The sequence below is a fragment of the Acanthopagrus latus genome, chromosome 3, assembly GCF_904848185.1.
Source record: "Acanthopagrus latus isolate v.2019 chromosome 3, fAcaLat1.1, whole genome shotgun sequence".
In the NCBI taxonomy this organism is placed as follows: domain Eukaryota; kingdom Metazoa; phylum Chordata; class Actinopteri; order Spariformes; family Sparidae; genus Acanthopagrus; species Acanthopagrus latus.
Window position 1 is genome coordinate 17,944,437 of NC_051041.1, and position 20,268 is coordinate 17,964,704.

The 20,268-nt window shown below is 41.9% G+C and overlaps 2 protein-coding genes and 2 long non-coding RNA genes across 9 annotated transcripts; 3 read left to right on the top strand and 1 right to left on the bottom strand.

The window, feature by feature from the left end:
- Nucleotides 1-622: 622 nt before the first annotated feature.
- LOC119016421 lies at nucleotides 623-4,140 on the bottom strand. The gene is made up of 3 exons (XR_005074142.1): nucleotides 4,017-4,140; nucleotides 2,759-3,017; nucleotides 623-2,675 (listed from the first exon to the last, which is right to left on the bottom strand). It is a non-coding gene; the product is annotated as an uncharacterized LOC119016421 (long non-coding RNA).
- A 124-nt stretch (nucleotides 4,141-4,264) lies between these two features.
- Nucleotides 4,265-5,029, top strand: LOC119016423. The gene is made up of 2 exons (XR_005074144.1): nucleotides 4,265-4,406; nucleotides 4,536-5,029. It is a non-coding gene; the product is annotated as an uncharacterized LOC119016423 (long non-coding RNA).
- A 2,703-nt stretch (nucleotides 5,030-7,732) lies between these two features.
- nfe2l3 (nuclear factor, erythroid 2-like 3) lies at nucleotides 7,733-14,137 on the top strand. Its single transcript, XM_037091838.1, has 5 exons — nucleotides 7,733-8,639; nucleotides 10,468-10,548; nucleotides 10,961-11,074; nucleotides 11,246-11,723; nucleotides 11,828-14,137. Exons 1-5 carry the CDS (start codon nucleotides 8,124-8,126, stop codon nucleotides 12,592-12,594), a joined length of 1,956 nt encoding a protein of 651 aa, XP_036947733.1. The 5' UTR covers nucleotides 7,733-8,123; the 3' UTR covers nucleotides 12,595-14,137.
- A 473-nt stretch (nucleotides 14,138-14,610) lies between these two features.
- Nucleotides 14,611-17,914, top strand: cbx3a (chromobox homolog 3a (HP1 gamma homolog, Drosophila)). Of its 6 annotated transcripts, none has more exons than XM_037092182.1 (6): nucleotides 14,741-14,793; nucleotides 14,894-14,980; nucleotides 15,678-15,831; nucleotides 16,039-16,195; nucleotides 16,930-17,024; nucleotides 17,279-17,914. In XM_037092182.1, coding segments are annotated over exons 2-6 (534 nt in total). In that variant the 5' UTR covers nucleotides 14,741-14,793; nucleotides 14,894-14,979; the 3' UTR covers nucleotides 17,406-17,914. The 6 variants fall into 6 exon arrangements, with proteins under 6 accessions (XP_036948091.1, XP_036948085.1, XP_036948077.1 ...); XM_037092185.1 differs by having other exon boundaries at nucleotides 14,775-14,793; nucleotides 14,894-14,930; XM_037092196.1 differs by lacking the exon at nucleotides 14,894-14,980 and having other exon boundaries at nucleotides 14,611-14,752.
- The last annotated feature ends 2,354 nt before the right edge of the window (nucleotides 17,915-20,268 follow it).

The window sequence follows — 20,268 nt, forward strand, 5'->3', positions numbered from 1 at the left end:
CTCATCAGCTCTCCCACTCCTGCCTCTCTCCGGGGCCTCAGGTTTCCCCTCCATCCCTCCATCCGCCCTCCCTGCTTCCAGCCGCCCCTGCAGGCCTCCCTCCTTCCCTCCCCACATCAATTACACCCTTTCCCCCGTAGCGCCGGCCCCTCCCCTCCCTCTGTGACCCCGGGGGTTACCGAGTCAGGGAGGTCAGAGGTGGTTCTCCCCACTGCCACCCCAGACATTGCTACCCCAGGCATCTCTCAGAAGCAGCCCTGCAGGGCAACACCCACACGACCCTCGACCAGCCAGAGGAGACAGGGATCCCCCCGCTGTCGTCAGCAATGGACTGGTCCAGTCGCTCTTCTCTGGCTGGATAATTGTTTAATTTTGCATTTGTTCATTGTATTTTGGGTCGTCTCATCCACGGACCCTCCTTTGCTCCAACTCTATAATTTTATATGTATGTTCTCTTCATTGAAGAAAGAGTCCTCCTAGTATTGCAATGTAATACAAAATGATGATTTAGTTTTTACTGTGTAATGTTGATATTTGTGCTCTCACTTTGACACTGTCTTTTAAAAACAACTGTTTGCTGGATGCATGTGATGAGGTGTCTCTTTGTGGCTATGCAACTGTAATGTAACTGACTACAGAGCAGCTTATTTCCTCAACCTGTGAATCGCCTTAATTCATCCTCATCATAAAATAAACTGTGAATAATAGTTTTAATATCAGCCCCGGATAAGTTGGTAGGGAACAAGAATAACTACAATAACTTTGCAGAAATAGAAAATCTTTATGCAGAAGGTCTTGTTTGCTCACACAGGTCACAGGGAGGCATCAGTGTTAAACTGAGACTGTTTTACAACCAGCTGAAGTTGTAGTGAGTTTGAGTCACGACAGAAAAGACATATTTCAGCGTTATCGTCTTACCAAAACAGAAGCACTTAAAATTAGTCCACTCAGACCAAAATGAATGTCTCAACCAAACAACAATATAAATATGGAAAAAGTGAGCGTGTGACCATGAAAATCAATGACTAATGGGATAAAAGGGTTTACACAAACCACTTTCCTGAAAAATACTGGAACATCGTCGGTACCTTGCTGAGAAAGAAGTGCAGAGATAATCAATTGTAATGCCTTTACACACATTTTCTTATGAGACTAATACTAAACAAATAGATGTTGTTGCAATCTCTGCTCACTTTCCATCTGTTTGTAAGAAGAAGAAGAAGAAGAAAAAGAAGAAGAAGAAGAAGAATTGGGTCACACTGCGAATCGATGAGTCAGGCCGATCTGTCGACCACAGAGTTTTTGACGTGGGCCTCGCGGAGCACAACTGTATTTCTGTCATAGAACCCAGACCCTGCTGTGTCAATACCAGACACATTATCTCTAATGGGGGAGGCTGAGGGTGGAGGCAAGAGGAGACACAGGGAGCGGAGAAGGACCGTATCTCTATTGATTAACTGGAAGAGGACCTCCACTCCACCCTCTCCTGTCCAGACATATGGGGTAATAAGGACCACTCTTCCACACTGCCACCCCCCCTTCTTCTTCTCCTCTTCTCTCCTCTCTTCTCCCCTCACCCCTGCTAGAAAGCCTTTTAATCAGCCCCCGGGGGAATACATGGATATGATATGGGAGAAAAAAGGAGGGGAAGACAGAGGGAGAAAAAGGAGACAGGGGAAGAGGAGTCCATTAGTGGAGTAGACACAATAGCTGCAGGAACACAGGGAGGTTTCCTTCAAGATCGGCCTGAAAACACTCACTTCCCGTGTCGATGCACAAGCAAAAATATGCACAAAAATGAATCCAAATCTTTGTCGCTCCACTTTCTTTCACGTGTGTGTTTGCCTGAGCTGACATTGTTCCGCAGTTACCAGGTCACATGGCACAGGGCTGTTTTTCTGCTCGGCCGGGGCCATTCTGCTCTGTTTGTTTGGGGCCCTTTCTGTTTTCTTTTCCGACGAGAAGGCTGCCAATCTCGCCGAGCCAGACCGATTTTATCAAGGAGGCCAATCTCAGGCTCTGACATCAAATCCACGACCGCTTCCCTCATGACTTTTTCTTACTCCTTTTTTTTTTTTTAAACTGTCAGCGCCTCGCCCCAGTGCTGGCCCCTCAACCTCTGGACGCTTGAGAGATGGTGAAAGAAAAGGAAGGAACGCGGAGAACGTGAGGAAGAGCTATAAAATCTGCGTCTGGTTGAAGCAGCTGTCACATGTATATATTTCTTATTTATTTCTGAGTGAGATCTTGATGATATTTTCATTTTTTCAAATTGAAAAGAGGTACATTTCAACTCGTGAACACAGGATCCAGTCGTGAGAGGTGAACAAACCACAGGTCAGGCCTCAGGATGGAAAACTTAAGCAGCAGCGCCCCCTCCTGGCCACAGCTGCACTGACACTTTCTCTGGCAAAACAGTCGCTTTTCAAAATAATAGCACATGTTACACACTGAAAAATGGGAATAAAGGTTGGGAGTTATTGTGTTTTACATGGCTCAGAGTGGCAATAAATACAACAGTTCTACATTACTGTCGAGACGTGTTACTGCTGACGGAACAAAGCAGAACCACCGCTGACTGGACTAACACGAAGCAGCCAGCTTCCTGCACACCACAGGGACACATCATGTGGAAGAAGTCTGCACAGTCCATCAGCATTAAAACAAAACCCGCACTGAAAAGGGAAAGAAATAAAGCCCTTAAAAGAGCGATGCATTTTTCATTACTACAACTCAATTTGCAGAGAAGGAGCCCGACCTGAAATTGCTTCCATATGCCTCCGCTGCGGGGCGCCACAGAGTCTGCCAGGATGGCTGTATTAAGTTTTATTGGCGTACGCGCGCTGTGATTGGCTGATGCAGAGAGCTGGAGCCGGACCCGAGAACCAATAAGATGTCGAGGTGGTGGTACGCTCTCTGATTGGATAAGCGCAGTTGTCAATCAAGCAGCGCCGGGGTCTGGATGCAGAGAGCGGCCAGTCGGTTGTTTTGCTCTCTGGAGGACAGAGCTCCGCGAGCTGAGCACACACACACACACACACACACACACACACACACACACACACACACACACACACACACACACACACTGTTCAAGACATAATGGATTAAAATAAGTAAATTAAAAAATATTATTATATTTTAAATTATACTCGTTTATATTTACACGTCAATAAAAAGGTGAATTAAATTTTAAGGTCAGCCATTCTTATTGTATTATACATTCTATTCCTAAAAATATCACACAATCACACACAGTTTTTATCTAACAATTCATCCTCTTTTAAATTAAAATGATAATTATCGTTGGAGGGAATTAGAACATTTCCCAGGAACACAGTTTAATACAGCATGTGTGTCTTTAATTACTCTGTATGTTCATAAACAAAATAAATACATATTCTAAAATTACTCCAAAACAATAAAATAAAACTATTGGCACATAGTCATGTGCATAGTCATAAGACAAGTCATAGTCTTATTTTTTTAAATACTGAAAAAAAAAACATTTGTTTTTAAATACAAAAATTGCATTTCTCCACTAATTATACATATCAAAAATATGACTTGAAATTAAATTAAAGTTCTGCAAAATCAGGAGATTAAATGGAACTGTATTTGTGACACTCAGCTGTCTTTTGCTCAGCTAATTTAAACATCTCATTTAACCTGCAACCGATGCCAAACATCAGGCTGTGTCCACTTTAGATTATTGATTAAGGTAGCTCATCAATCAATAGATTCATACCCAAAATTAATATTGCTCATCCACTTTTCATGTAGAGTTGAACATAGTGTTTCTCTGCCCTCAGAGATCTGATACCAAATACTAAATAATTTAAACTAGTTTAAAGATATGAGAGTCAGTTTGGGCTTGGCTTTGGACTCAGCATACAGCCTTAAATCTGACCCGTGATCAGTTTATAATCATGACCCTCAAAGAGATTTTAAAGAGGAACTTTCATTCCTGAGGTCAAAAACAGAAAATAACGATAAAATAGTCCCATGGAAGTCACCTCGAGTTCCCCCAGCGTCCCCCGCTAGTCTTTCCGGGACATGAAGCTGTGCGCAGGCGCACTAGCCTCCCACGCATCATGTGCGATTCTACCAATCAGCGTCGTCCTCAGAGGAGCATGTGGGGGTGATTTAAGAGCTCTCCCCTAATAAATCTGTCAGAACTTCACAAAGTTGATTTAAATGTGTTTCACATCGTTATGAAAATACTTGCGGATTAATCAAATGACTGCGCGCTGGCGTCAGATCAGTTGGAGCAGATTACTCCTCACAGCTCTTTTTAAAGCGGCGCGATTTGGAGCTTTTAAACTGTGGATTTGTTTGGCCACCAAGTGGATCTGAGGCTCAGGCTGGGGCGAGGCGGACCGCAAATGTCACTTGTTATTTTAAAGGTTTGTGTTACAGCTGTGCGGGACTAACAGCTCAGGACGCGGTTACGCACATCTCCTCCAGTGATGGACTACACTATACTGTCTCAAACGGCCTGATGGCTCATTGTGTGAATGTGAACATTATTACAGCTGGGCTGTAACAAGGCTGCAGCTGCATCCTAAATGAGGTGTGATGGACGTCAGATGAGCCCTGCAGCACGCTTGGTTCGTCCGCAGCAGATCAGCTCTCGTCCTGCAGGAGGTCTGAGACGGTCCAGGCGGCTGACAGAGGCGATGTGTGTTGAACTTGTTGTTGCATTGAACTAGACTCACTCATCATTGTCCCTTTAAGGATTGCCTTGACTTCTCTGTGGTGCAATGGCATATAAAAAGTTAGTGTGGAGTTTTTCCAGACAGGCTGGAGTTGACTTCCATCGTAGCCACACTCAGAGGTAAAGAGGTCAGTGTAGTAGAGACGCTGAGGAAGTGGCTCCATCCATTTGGACTTCATCAGCTTGTTCTCACTTTACGTTTATAGAGTTTATATCGGGTATACTTATACTATGTGTCAATAAACATAATACATTAATAGACAGATGAACCAAGAGGCTTTTAAACGAAATAAAAGAAATAAGAAAAAATGACCTGACGTCTCTTTTGTTCTAATAAAGTTTACATGTCCACAATATCTAAATATCTAAATATCTATCCTGTGATTGCTGCCTGATTTCACTTGAATGAGGAGAAAGTGACCTGAAGCTGTTCATGCAGCAGTGTCACCACTATCCGCCAGCAGGGGTCGCAGTTGAGCCGCACCCCGACAATCTCCTCCGGCCTGCAGCCTGCAGCCTGCAGCCCTCTCACTCCTCCACAGTTACAGATGAGTGGCCTATTTAAAAGTTACCCCGAGTGAATTCGTGGAGAGACGGGACAGTTGATGCCTTCAGGACAGGAGGGGTCATGGAATGGTCTGATGAGAACAATAAAAAAAGAATGAATCAAAATTTGAAAATGTAGGATGGTGAAGAGGTTTTCACAGTCTAGTTGCTTTTTACTTTAAACTGTCATCCACCGTAAAGACACATGAACATGATGTTTGATTTATTTTGAGGTTGACAGTATGTAGGCCTGCTTATAGCTCCAGTTTACATTTACTCTGGGTTTTATAATTTACTTTGACGATTCAGACCTTATCAAGAAAATGTCTGATTGTTAAAGATGAAAAATCCAAACAAGTGTTTCTACCAACATTTAAATGCTGCTACACGTCAAGATATCACACAATACAAGAGTACTCTGAACAACGCATAAAATATTTTTACTTTTCTTTTTACTTAGTGATGAAATGTAACTAAGTAACTCAAGTAAAAATGTGCTTTACATGAGTATTTACATTTTCTGCTACTTCATACCTCCACTACAGAACATTTTGGAGGCAAGACTTGTATTATTTATGATAACTTTAGTGACTTTAGAGATTGCATGCTGCATCAAAGAAGCACATTTATAATATTTTTAAATCAGAAAACTCGATATCAGCTCCAATAACTGGTAGAACCTTATACTGCATATATATTCTGTACAACTTGTTCAATTTTCTTTTACATTTTGTGATACTTTAAAATCAGATATCTTAAGACTTTCACTCATGAATGGGTGACTTTCACTTTCATGAAAGTATGATTTCAACACAACACCTTTACTTTTACTCAAGTGTGACTTTTGGGTACTTTTTACAAAACAAGTCTAACTTATAAGTAGAGAACACGATATGACTGCTTCTTCCACCACTGGATATACAGTACATACTCAATGTATTTTACTCTATTCTTCCAAAATAAATGTTTTCTAAATGTGCAAACAGTTTATTTATTAAATCCTGTCTGTCTTTTGGTTTAACTCAAGGCTGTCCCTAATCAACATATGGCAGCACAAGCCTTGGATAACTGATATCAGCACATGTTAATCTGGTCCGACTGAGACTCTGGATGTCTGACTGAACCAAACAAGCGATTAATATCAAAAAGCAAAATAGTTCACTCTTGAGGTATTGAGGGACAGACCGAGCTCCTTCAAAACAGTGACGCAGAATGAATGAATTGTTTTCTTCGTGTGGTTTCAAGATGTGTGATTGTGAAGCTGAAAAAAGAAACTGGGCACAGACCTCTATTACCAAGAGAGCACTCATTCTTTTAATCTTTTCCATTTATGTCTTGTGGCTGCAGCACATGCTCATATATGCAGGAGCCTATATACCGTGTCTATAGGTTACCAGTCTTATTTAGCCAGAGGAGACAATGTCAAAAAGTTTCGAGTGGTTTCATCTTGTACAGCATGTACAGTACCAGCAACGTGAATAGTGAGGAGTTATATAATATCATATTTTCATCTGAGAGGGACTAGAGTTTCAGTTCAGTTCTTAAATTACATTTTTGTGATAATATCATGTTCAATCCCAAGGTATGAGCTATTTTAGTCCCAGTGTGCATTTTCTGTCTTCTGATGAACAGTGCTGTATTTATCAAAGTATCTGAGCCTTTTCTAAAGCTCACTGTAAATGTGCTCCATTATCATTAAAAATCCTGCATTCAATATTTTTACTTAAAAGTGGAGAAATCTTATCTGAAATATTGATTAAAAGTGTCCCATTATGCAGAATGACCCAGTTTTAATGGTCACATTATGATGGAATATATTATTACTCCTATTACACCATAACTATAACTCTTTTATAATGTAGTTGGGTAGTTTAACAACACGGAGTATCCATAAACTGACATGTTTGAAAGAAATTTTAATCTGGAAAGTACCAGTGTACTTTAATGGAGCGTCCCTACTGGGATTAATGCATTTTAATTTTAATCGTGGATAAAGTATGAACTGATGTGTTATCTTTGTCCAGTGGATGAGGTATTCTGTTGCCTTCCCTGTTGGTGTTTTTCTCTCTGACATGCAGCAGCCTGCTGAACACTTGAACAAGTTCAGTCTGTAATTCAGCCACTGACCAGCAGGACAAACATGGGAAGAATGCAGGTCAGTAGCACAAACTGTCCCGGAACTGCCACCTGAGCCTGCTGCGGAGAAATCCCCTCTGGATCAACGAGCTGACGGAAGTTTAAAATTAAACCAACAAAGATCAGTTAATTATTTATAAATCTGAAGCAATATCAACACTGATTCTGAGATTATTCCTGTAAATAACATGTTGAGTTACAAATCAGGGTGGGGGCCGGCAGTAGTCAACAACACTCCCCTTCTCTCATTGGTCAAAATATCAACAGACACTCGCGTTGTCCAATCAGCTTCTGTTGCGGTGGGAGCTGTGGTCCAATCAGTGTGAGCCATGCAAATCCGGAGACGAAGTTTCCCCAGTAGCAGCACTCTCCGGTGACAGCATTTAGCCACTCAGATGTTTCATTTTCTGTTTGATTAGCAACTTGCGGAAGGTTTTGAAAGCCAGATGTCGCAGACGAATGATTTCTCCGCTATAAGGAACTGAAGAATAACCTTATCGCTATGTTTGCGACAAGAGGTTAACGTTAACCGGTAATTAAAGCTGATAGCTAACTGCTAACAGCTAGCATAGCTATCTAACGATTTCGCCGGTACAGGCGGTCCTCTTTGTCTGACAGGGGAAGGCGTGCTCTTTTGTTAGCTTTTTCCCTTTGTCCAGTGGGGAAAGAGGAACTGTTTGGTCAGGATTTCACAATTATCTGTAGCTCTGAAAGTATTTAGAAAATGCAAATCGCGAAAAAATATTTCACAGAAGGCCTGATTCAGTTAACAATCTTACTCAGTTTGATTGGAGTTCGCGTGGATATAGACAGCTACTTAAGCGGCTACTATTCGCCTCTGATAGAGATTAACTTGGGTCCTAGCTCAGCCTACACCCAGACACCGTTTCATAATTTGAGAGACACTCTTGACGGATACAGTGTGCACCCAAAATGTCCCGAGTTGGATTATTTCTTTGCAAGTCGCCGGCTGCTAGACGAAGTGAGGACCCTCGGCTCCCCGCGGTTCCCCACACAGTTGAACGCATGGCTGGTGCACCAGGTGTCTGCCACTGACAAGGCTGACGATGGGCCTTCAACCAGCAACAACACTGACACCAGCCCCGGGTTAGAAAGTCCCGGGGACGAAGCCAGAGATGACAGTGAACACCTGCCTGGCAGTGGCCGAGAAGTGTGCCAAACAACCCCTGAACTGGGACGAGGGCCTTGCACCGCTGGAGCCTGCGGGTTCCTCAAAGAGGCAAGTGTGTGATGTAACACAAAGTTAGTTAGACTGTGCTAATAGTTAAGCTATTTGACCAACACGCTCGGCTAAAGTACTAAAACTACTCGGTTAACAACTTTGGTGAAGAACTAGAGCTTAAACTTCCTCATCACTTAACAGAAAATGCTAATGCTATCACTAGCTAACTAGCAGCATGAACCCATGTTATATAATGATGGATGTCATCCAACAAGTAACTTATTATTTTGCAGCATTTCCTGGTGCACCTGTAAACAAGATAACAACATGTGATAACATGCATGCTGAACTTTAATTGTGCATTCACTTTCACTTTGGAGGGCTCCAGCACTCCTGGGCCACAGCTGCAATTCAGTCATACCCTGGTTAGATAAGGGGACTGACATTTATTATGTATTTTAAACTCCATTTAAAGGCCTCACTGTTTTGGCTAAACAAGTATCCAGGTGATGAGAAGTGTAGTTGATGTGCAGAATCACAAGTATTCACCGGTCAGCTGCACCTGTCACCATGTCACATTAAGCCCTCTCTTGTCAGGACAATAGAATTAACTTCAGAAATAAGACTGCTTTATTGGGTGACCGTGCAGCTGTTTAACTATTTGACAAGCGGTTCACCTGCTTGTTCTTGTCTGAAATCATTGATTAGAGTTATATGTGGTTTCATATTTCATGATGTGGCCTCCCTCCGGATTATGTGACTACCATTATATCAGACTGTAATCACACCCAGACCTTTTTATATTTAATCCTCCCAGTGATCCAGTTCTTCTAGCTGAGGGTAGAAACAGCTGCTTGGTGCATGTTGTGTCCTGGGGGCAGTTGATGTCGCCATTTGTGTAACTGTATCCCCTTTCTTCAGATGCACCCGCCAGCTGTGGGCCTTGAGAGGTGGAGAAGTGAGGCTTAGACCCACACCCTGTTTGCTTACACAAAAGCAGTGGTCCATACTTGAACACTGCCCCCAACCAGGGTTCTTGTTCACGTGGATAATGGGATGTTGACACATCTTTTATTCTTCACCCTATCTTCTGAAAATAAGTAAAAGTGTAACTGCTTCTTGGGCAAGATTTTGTGGTTTTGTGGTGAACAGTTTGTCAAAGGACAAGACTAGATCAATAACTATGTACCAGTTGAAGCTGGAAAAGCTCCTCCAGTTGAAGTCGACATGCTCAGACAGAGCCAGGGCTGGTGCAGAGCACACTTTGTCATATTTGTGCCTCAAGCTTTAACGTCAAAACTGAGCGTAACCATTTAGGAACAGGTGCGAATCCACCCCCCTTCAATCACATGAGTATGGAAGATAATTTTTTGTCTTTGTGCGTAAGAAAGCTGGTGGTGTAGATGGAATGCGGTACTTGCTGTACCAGGCATGTCTTACAACGTCTAAAAGGGTTAGGTAATCCTGAAAGTAATTAGTTTAACTGTTAGTATATCAAAATATCCTCAGCCCTGCTGTCATGCACAAAAAGTCCAGCTCACACATTTCTAATGCTGCGCAGAAGCCCCTGACTACAGTCGGCAGGACTACAACAGAAGCTCGGCTTAGATGCCGTCTGTTCAGCTGGTCTCCAGAGTTACGATTGTTTTCAAAACAAATGTTTTGTCTGTCAGAACAGACCGATAATTCTTTCTGAAGATTCCAGTTACTTGTGTTGGCTGAACTGGGATCACCAAACCAGAACTGTAAATGTCTTTCTGCTCTTTGGATGTCAGCAACAAATTAACTGTTTTTCCCTTCTCCTCTATCTCAAATCCTCTGACATCCATCATGTCCCCCAATCCCATCCTTCCTTTCTCTCATCTGCCCTTCTTTACCCGACCAGGAGGATGAAACTAAAGTTAAAGAGGAAGAAGAACCTGCACCACTCACTCAGCTGGCCCACAGTTCCACACTGGAGCAAGAGGTTTGTCACAAGTTGCCTTCATTATTCGCTGTATGATTTATTATCAGTGTTGGAAAAATGTTATTCTAAAAAGAATCTATACCTGTTTTTCTTTTAAGAATACACACTACAACATTTTTTGTCTTTTAAAACACATGTAAACTTGCTTAAAACTAGCTGTCACATGAGAAAGCTGAAAATTGCTTTGCTTTGTTTCTCTTAACCATAAAATCACGTTCTCACATGACTTCATCACTCAAATTGCACCATTCTGATGACAGTGCTGTTTTAGTGACACTCTATAAGATTAGGGATGTTGAAGCACAACAATTACTGACTGTCTCACAGAGAAACAAATACTTTAATTCACATTGGAGACATTGGTTTGGCATCATAACACACCACTTGTGGTATTTCTTTTTGCCCATTCCAGAGTCTGCTTGAAGGCATCACTGCACTCTCTGATCCAGCAGAGCACCATCCTCCTACCATTGACATTGACCAGAATTGGAACAATTTACTTTCTCTGTCTATTACTGACCTTGAGGTAAGTTGTCTGCTCACATTAAGACACATGAAAATTCCACACAAGCCTCAATATCAGTTCTGGATTTCAGATGCACATGCTAGGAACCACTGAGATGTTTCAATAATGATGTACATGTTGAGCATTTTCCAAAATCGCAAAGGCTAAAATTCAAATGTGTGTCTTGTGTAGGAGTTGGACTCGCTTGTCACTGAGCGTCTGTCAGACCTCGACCCAGACATCACCACCGCCATCAGCCAGGATGTCAGCTTGCATGATGCTATGGTAACCGGTGCTGGAGCGTTTGGTGTGACGTCTGAAGGAGTTGGGTCCAGGCCAGTCACCCAACAACAAAGAACCCTCTTCCGACTCGAATCCACAGGCTCCTCTCACTCGGATGCATCACCAGGGATGGCACTGGGCCTGGCTGCACTCCCCTTTGCTTCAGTATGTAATTTAACTGGAAATGTGTTGCAGCATAGTACGCTGAGCGGCTGTCTGGATGAGGCAGTGTTTGATCAGATCAATCAGCTTGGTTTGGAAGGCCTGGACACTATGGATACCCAGCTGATGGGCTGTCTGGACAGCATAGACCCACAGGTCCTTGAGGATTTGGACTCGGACTCCGGCCTGTCGTTGGAGAGCAGCTCTGGAGGTCCAGTCTCCCCAGGTTAGTTCAAATCTCTGCACATACTAGTACTAAGTATTACAATGCAGAAAGACCAGAAACTCTCTGTTACACATACTAATACAATGACCTTCTCACTCATCCAGGCTCATCTGAGATGTCATCATCATCCAGTTCATACTGTGAGGATGAGGGTGGAGCTACAGGCTACAGCAGTGAGGTGGATTCACTCCCTTCGAAAGGTCTCGTGGACCACTCAACGTGGTCACACATCGATCAGAGTGAAAGTGTGTGGCATGACCACAGCTACTCATCTCCTGCTTTCTTGGACCCGCCATCTGTAACACTCTCCCACAAAGGTATCAAAGAGGAGCCTCTGAGCGATGATGAAGGGCCGCAGTTTGACCAGAGGGATATGAGTCGTGATGAGATGCGTGCCCGTGCCATGTACATCCCATTTTCTGTCCTGCAGATTGTCAACATGCCTGTGGAAGAGTTCCTGGAGGTCCTTGAAGGTCATGGTTTCTCCCCTGAACAGGTGACTCTCCTGAGGGACATCCGCAGGCGGGGGAAGAATAAACTGGCAGCGCAAAACTGTCGGAAGCGCAAACTTGATGCCATCACAGGACTCCAGGAGGAGGTGGAAAGGTTGCGTGCTCAGAGAGACAGGCTGCTGAGGGAGAAACAGCTTACAGCCAAGACAATGGGTGCTGTAGGCCAGCAGATAAAACAGCTGACCAGAGACGTCCTGGCCAGGCTGAGGGATGATTCAGGACAGCCCCTAAACCCGGAGAGATTTACCCTGCAGTGCGGGGCAAACGGAAGGGTTGTCGTTCAGCCTGTAAGACGGCCAGCTGTGTCCACATCAGCTCGCAACAAAACAGACAAGAGAAAGAAGGAGAAAAAGCAATGATTCAGTATTTCAAGCGGAGACTTGAGCTTTTAGGTTTTTGGATATTTTCTGAACTTTACTTGCCTGACTCTGGTTTTGGGATCTCCTCTTTTTGTAAAAGCGTGTGTGGATTCACCGCTGTTGGGAGCCTAAATCGACAAAAGATGCAAAAAAAAAGAAAAAAAGAAAAGAAACTCAGAACATTTAAAAAAAGTTATCTGTAAATAAAATCTCTCATGGGAAAAATGTAGCTTACACACTGGACATTTGCTTATTTTAGATGGACAAGGCATCAGGAGCAGTTCAAGGCAACAGATACACTGCGGGAGATGCCACCAGTCTCTTTGTGCCTGTTAACATTTAAGTGATTGAGAGCCAGACAGCCAGACATGTCTAAAAGTCAACGTTGTGACAGTTACTGGATAGAAATCTAGGAGGAGGATTCTGTTTGTTTGTTTCCATGTAATCTTGCCTCTCAGTGTATAACGACTCAGTATAAGGAGGTTAAACATTGTATTTATTAAAGTTTCTGAGGTTCCTGAAATGCTTATGCATCATGAGACCATCAAGGTCTCAAAGCAGTATCTTTTTTTCATAATGCTAAGCTTATCTCAAAGTGGTAAGAATATTGGGACATTAACTATCTAAAGTTTACAGATTTGTGTGAGATATTTGAGGGCATGAAGTCCTCTGTAGAATTTTGAACTGAAATGTTAAATAAGTAAAAACATTTTGTTGTATTCCTTGTGTCTTGATGACATACAATATACCAATGATTAAACTGACAAGGCCTTAATGTGCATTGGATAGGTGTTTTGGATTATATTTGTGTGCACGAGCCACAGAGACACATTATCTTGACAAAAACAAATTTTAAGAGGCAACCATTTTATGTTTTAAATAATTATTGAATCATTTTGTTGTAAGCAGAAATTTGCTTAACCCTTTGATTTCAGTTACTTCAGAGATTTGGCAAGATTATATTCTACCTCAGCTGTAGTTTACGTTTTAGATTTTGGCTAAATGAAATAAGATTAAAACATAAAAACACCCTTTTTTTAAGGGAATTGAAGTGCACTCGATAACAAATTCTTCCTTATTAAAGTGGCCCTGAATGGGTCATCCCATTTAGGAAAAATAATACAATCACCAACTCTATTTAATAAGACTGAATGGTGTTTTGGATGTTGTGTTTTATATGTATGAGATTATCTGAGTTAAATTTAAGTTCTTAGTATAAGTTGCCATTTTATTCACTGGCACACCATCTTTATACAGTCAAATGAGTGAGTGAAGAAATGGAGAAAAGTGCATATAGTTAAAAGTGTGACTCATGTTTTTTTTCCCTTCACAAATTTGTATTTAATTTCCTGCTTTGACCGAAAGTTTACGTATTTGTTTGTATAAACTTCAGACTGTTTTTCTTTGTTGCTTGGGGCAAAAGTTTTTGATTGCATGGTGATTGTTGAATGTTGATAGTATGATTTTGCTTAGGGAATTTGAAATGCTCTTGCAGACCTTGTTTTTTCTGATTTGGAAAAAAAAAAAGAAAAGATAAACTGACTGTCTCATTCTTCTTCATGGCTACATGCATATAATCATCAGAAGACAAGTCATCTTCAAGATTAGATAATCTCTTAATGATTTTTTTTCCATGACAGATCACGTGATATAAATATTGCTATACAGCAATTCACCTGACTTTACTTATATTTAGTTGTATTTCAAAAACTGCATCGTAAAATAACTCAGAACTTCACGTGTTTATAGTTGGGGTCAACTTGAATAGGATTCGCTTAAAAAAAACAACAAACCTCTTCAGGAAAAATGTTAATATAATTTCAGATAAGAGGAAAATATAAATCCATCATTTTTCTTACTAAGACCCGCCCCCGTCTACGCTCTGATTGGCTATCACTTGTTGGGCTCGCCCTATTCTGCCTCTTATTGGCTTACCTTGATAGTTTTAGCCAATCCCAATCTCTCCTCTCAAAGCGTGGCCACCCTATCCAGCGAAGACAACCAACCAGAGGCAGGAGTGGGCGGGTCTTGGGGTTTGACCAGGTTCTCGAGTGAAGCGCGTTCTCCCTCCAGGCTACCGTAGAAGACCTACTTTTGCCGCCTACCTAACCTGCAGCGAGTGCTGCATAAAAGAAATTAAGCAAAGCCTGACCGCGTGGTAAGGAGGAATCACCGAAGCAATTCCTGTTGTTTTTTAGGGTGCGTATGCGGAAATAATTCATTTTGAGCTTTGCATCATGCAACACCTATCGTAAAGTAGCTTGACCCAAGCAAGCTAACGGTAGCTTTGTTTTACAAGTTGGACCTTGAAGCAGGGAGCAGTTTGCGGAGAAAGAGTGAGCTAACCTACGCTATAACGTTAACGTTACTCCAGACAGTAGGCTAAGTATGCTGTTTAACTCTGTTTACATGCACACAATGTCAGTGTATGCTCACATATCGTGCTGTATGCTTCTATGTGTTGTCTAAGTTGCCATTGGCTAGCTAAAAGTAGAAGTGTCTCAGGATTGTGTGTCTTTATCTTAAAGAGCCTGACTTTTAAACCATAATTTGCTTATTGAATCTGCTAATGTAAGATTTACTGAGCTGTACGTTTAGGTAGCTTCTTTACACCCCGCAGATTTATTATCAGAATTGTAGTGCATGTGGCACAGTAAAGTCACGGGAATGTACTCTAGCGTTACCGCCTACTAGGCCTGAAATAATACCAGCTAGAGTTAGCACGTCGGCTAACCTACATAGGGCCATGTCGTGATTTGGCACATTTTAAAATGCCAGTTTGCATAAAGAGCAACGTAAGCTAAATATGTCTGCAGTTTAGCCTCAGAATAGTAACACTGATTTGTACATGCTGCCATGTTCGTGTAACTTACCGCGTATTTAGCATAACATCAGCCTGCACAATGTGTATACTCACGGCCCCCCTAGTTTGTGCCTGTTTTGGGGGGGGTGTTGATTCCTGCTAACTTCATACTGGATGAGAGCAGCTCCTTAATGCACAGATTATTTATTTGAAACACTGGGGTGGCATTGAGGAAATATGTTAAAGTACTCACACGCTCTCTTCCATTCTCGGTTCTTAGTGCACAATATGGGCAAGAAGCAGAATACCAAGGGTAAGAAGGATGCACCGGAGACACAGGAGGAGCCTGAGGAGTTTGTTGTGGAAAAAGTACTCGACCAGCGTATTGTCAATGGGAAGGTAGAATTCTACCTGAAGTGGAAAGGGTTTACAGAGTGAGTTGCCCGGGACACCTGCTGAGCTGGAAGTGCTTCCCTGGTATGGGGTTGTGCAATGCTTTTGTCTGTTGTCTTTGTTTGCATGAATACAAGCTAGTTTAAAAAAAAAAAAACGTTTAATGTTTGCACCTGTACCAATGGAAATCTGTGTTAGGGGTGAGTGGGTTCTGATGCTAATGCTGACCCTTCCTATTGCTCATGTAGTGCTGATAATACCTGGGAGCCAGAGGAGAACCTGGACTGTCCAGAGCTGATATCAGGGTTTTTGGAAGCACAGAAGAACGTTAAGGAGAAGCCGGCTCCCGTTAAGAGGAAGGCCTCCACAGACGAGCCAGAGCCAGATGCCAAGAAGAAGGATGTGGTAAGTTAACTATGCACTTTTGCATGCAAAAAGAGAGGAAAAAGTGAATCATGTAGGCGTATGACAGTGCTAGCACCAGGCAGGTTATGGCAGACAGCCAAGAACAACACAAGTATTTTTACTCGCCTCTTGGGAATAAGCCTGATGAGTGGAAATGTTTCAGATTTTGGTGAAAAGATGAATCAACAGACAAATATAGACAGTGCTGTTACAAGATGCAATACTCAAAAAAACAAAAACTGAACCGCAACCGTAAAGAGCAATGAGTACCACAGCTGCCATTTCATTATTAATTTGCAGACATGAGGCTGACAGCGCCGTCAATTGACTTGAGTTACTGCAAAGTCTGCATCAGAAATATGTACGAGAAACGCTGCTCTTAAAGTGAACAAAGGAGGTTCTCTTTTCCTTATTGAATTGAAATAGTATTGAGTCAGGACCTTGTGATATTGACATAATTGTCCATGTAATTGATACATTGATCATTCTGAAACCTGAGTAACACTCCTAGTGAAATATCTCATGCAAACTTAGCCTAGTTGTTTGGCACCGTTATGTGATTTGTGTTATGATGTATCTGAACAACGGCAGTTTTTAAAATGCTGCAGCTACTGAAGCCATCCTTGAGTGAGCCTAGGATCAATAGATGCTGTACGCCATTTTGGGGAAAAAATAGATGAATCACTGTCCCCATTTCTTACATATTCTCACGTGTTCTGTTTTCGTCATTTTAGCCTGAGAAACCACGTGGCTTTGCTAGGAATCTGGACCCAGAGCGGATCATTGGTGCGACAGACAGTAGTGGGGAGTTGATGTTCTTGATGAAGTGGTGAGTACAGACGGAAATGATCCTCTTTATGTGCTGGCAGCACAAACTGTGAGTCATCTGCTCTTCAAACATTTGATATTCCTATTAAGTCTGTTAACATTTTTGATGATAGTCTACCTTGATGTAACCCTCCAGAGATGATTAAGATTTAACAGAAATTCCTTTCAGATGAAGTGACCTCTGATGTAAAGTGAGGTGGGATGTGCTATAATGTTTTCTCCTGCTGTTTTTTTTTTCTTTTTCTGCTCCTTTAGGAAAGACTCGGATGAAGCAGATTTGGTCCCTGCCCGTGAAGCCAACACCCGCTGCCCTCAGGTGGTCATTTCTTTCTATGAGGAGAGACTGACATGGCATTCCTGTCCAGAGGATGAAGCTCAGTAACGCATCCCTCTGGTCCCTGCAGTCCCCTTGCACCGCCTATGCCCTTTTCCTCAGGACTGAATTCTCTCCTCTTGCTTGCCTTCTAGTTTTAGCTGTCTTAGTTATTTTCGGAGGTGTTTCAACCCTGTTTGGCAGTCATGGAGAGCTATGTTGTTGTTGTACATATTAGCTGAACTGATTGCAAGAGAGCAGGTGGAAGTTCTTGTGATGTATAATGAAGTCTTCCGTTATCTTATTACTTATGTGATGTTTGCAGTATAGAAACGATACTCTTTGGTAGAAGCCGACACCACAACCTGTATTCATACCTGGTCAACTTTTTGTAAGTTTTAAATTTCTACTTTGGTCTGTTCAACTGTTGATCACCTCTTGTTGTTCATTCTCATGATGAAGATGCTGATTTATGTCTTTTTCACACTAGTACTAATGTTTTTGTTCTAAGAGTGCATTTTGTATACTTGGCCTGTAAATATTATTTGAAGTTCTAATAAAGGTTTTATGTGACCAAATTCCACGTTTACTATGCCCATTCTTAACACATCATAAGAATATACACAGTGAAATACATAACTTTGACTTGACTGTAATTGTTCATCTAGAATTTTACAACTTTTAAATTATTGAAGATGTAAATGTTGATCAGTTGTAGCATTTTGTTAATGTTGTCATACTGTGTTTTATGATTTTGATCCCCAGATTAATGTTCCTATCACATGTTTCCGTAAACCATTTATTTTGGGTGAATTCTTGCACTGTCTATATCCCCAAGTTTGAATCAATCGGCACACAAGGGAGCATATTGTGGTAGCTCACTGGAGTCTGCATATCTAGCAAGTATCTACCTCTGTTCAGTACATGTTGAAGGAACAGCCCATAATAATGTAATCAGACCAAGTCCCTTTTGACTTGTAAGATTGTACTTTGTGGCGGAATATCTTTCCATTGAGGTGTCTCCACTTTTATCTGAGAAAATCACAGATGTGACTCTTTTGGCCCAAGACTGAAGAAAGTTATTTTTTCATGAACATGTCAGGTTGACTCCTTAGCAGAGGCAGGTGACCCCAGTCTTACCTGCGGTATCCAGTCTTTAGAAAGAGAAAAGGCAAAGTATTATTACTGGTACCTGTCTGAGAATTATATTATCCAATTTTATCTAGTCTGTTCATAAAGTGTGAGTGTCTTCCAGTTGGCGGAATACCTGCATCTGTGTCTGAATTTCTTGTTCCTGTCCACTGACTGTATAACCATCCATGGAGATGAATTAATTCTTCAAACAAGCTGTAGAGTCATTCGAGTCAGGAGTCTTTAACATCCAAGTCATAGTTCAGTGTCAAGTCAGTTATTTTCTGTCAAGTCATCAGAACTCAACATGATTCAAATCATTTCTCCCCATTAATCTAAACAGAAGTTTCCTCTGTTTACTCATGGTCCTTTTCATTTTATTGTTTAGATTGCTAATTCCCTTGTCCTTGATTTTAGATTCTCTGCAGGTCTTCTTCATGTGGTAGTGTTCTGCCATTGAGAAGACAAACCTGAGCCAGGCCTTCCAGGTGAATGTTGGTATCTATGGCTCTCTCTCAGGCCATGTCGCCAGATGGCATTGCTGCCCCTGCAGCAGTGAGCAACAGCCTCATGACTGGCATTAGGGCATTGTACTTTGGACCTTTGTGCATTAGTGCTGATGTTGTTTCCATGGCGACACACTCCAACCAAAGTGGCCTCTGGCTTGCATCATATTCTTTCCAAAAAAGGAAACAAGGGCTATTCAATTCTTCCTGCATTGAACACTAGGAAAGCCGACTTGCAGCTACATTTGCTTTTTTCATAAACCTGATTTTGTTTATCTGCATTTATTCTCTCATTTAATGGGGCATCGTAAATCTGGAATAACTTGATTAACTTCTCAAACTTCTAATCAGTGCCTCATAGCTACCACTTGTCTGAGCTTTCCTCATGTTTGCCATGTGGCTTAGACTGGCTATGAAGCAGAAACAGCAGATATGGGATGTTAATAAATGCAAGATGTTTCCTCTGGATGATCTGGGCAACAGTCAAACATCATGTGCTGTACACATGATGTTTGTCTATAGTTCAGATCAGGGCGCAGCAGCAACATCAGCATTTCCTTCCTCAGCACTTTTTGAATTCTCATTGGCCATAAGCTTAGAATTTGATCGTCCAGAGACTTCAAGACACAAGACAGCTGTTTTCATGACTGCCTGAAAGTGAATCACAGCCGCTGAACAGATCGCTGAGTGGACCAGAGATAAGGAGACCTCTCTATGCAAATGAGCAGAGCTTACCAGACACCTTTACTTAAGATAGACCAATCTTTATGTAAGTCACGTCCCACCACCAGTGAACCTCCACTCCTGGGCTGGAAGGCATTTTCGAATAAACTTCTGAGGACTTTGGTAAGAGTGATTTGATTTTGTTCTTCAGGTGGTGTTATTACATTTTTGCCAGCATGGTAGTTCTGCAGGTTCAGGTTGAGTCCTTAAATTTACTGAGATTGTTCTGTGTCATGAGAGTGTCATTGCTGGTGAAAAGTAAAAGTGACTGGAACCAAAAATTGACAAATGTAGATGTTATGTGATGCTGAACTGAGAGTGAAGCTGTTAAAGTCCTGAGTGTTCGATCACAATGAATGTTGTTGATAAGCTTGAGGCCTGTTGCTTCTGCGCTCTGTCTCTCTGCACAAAATGCACGTCACACGTCACACACTGACACTGTCGGTCATGGGTAAAGCACGGAGACGTCATCACCGTGACTGAAACATCTTGTCTTCTCATATGATCAGATGTGAATTATGACTGTTACTGTTGCCGTCAGGGAGAAAATTGTGCTGTAGTAATTATCCTTG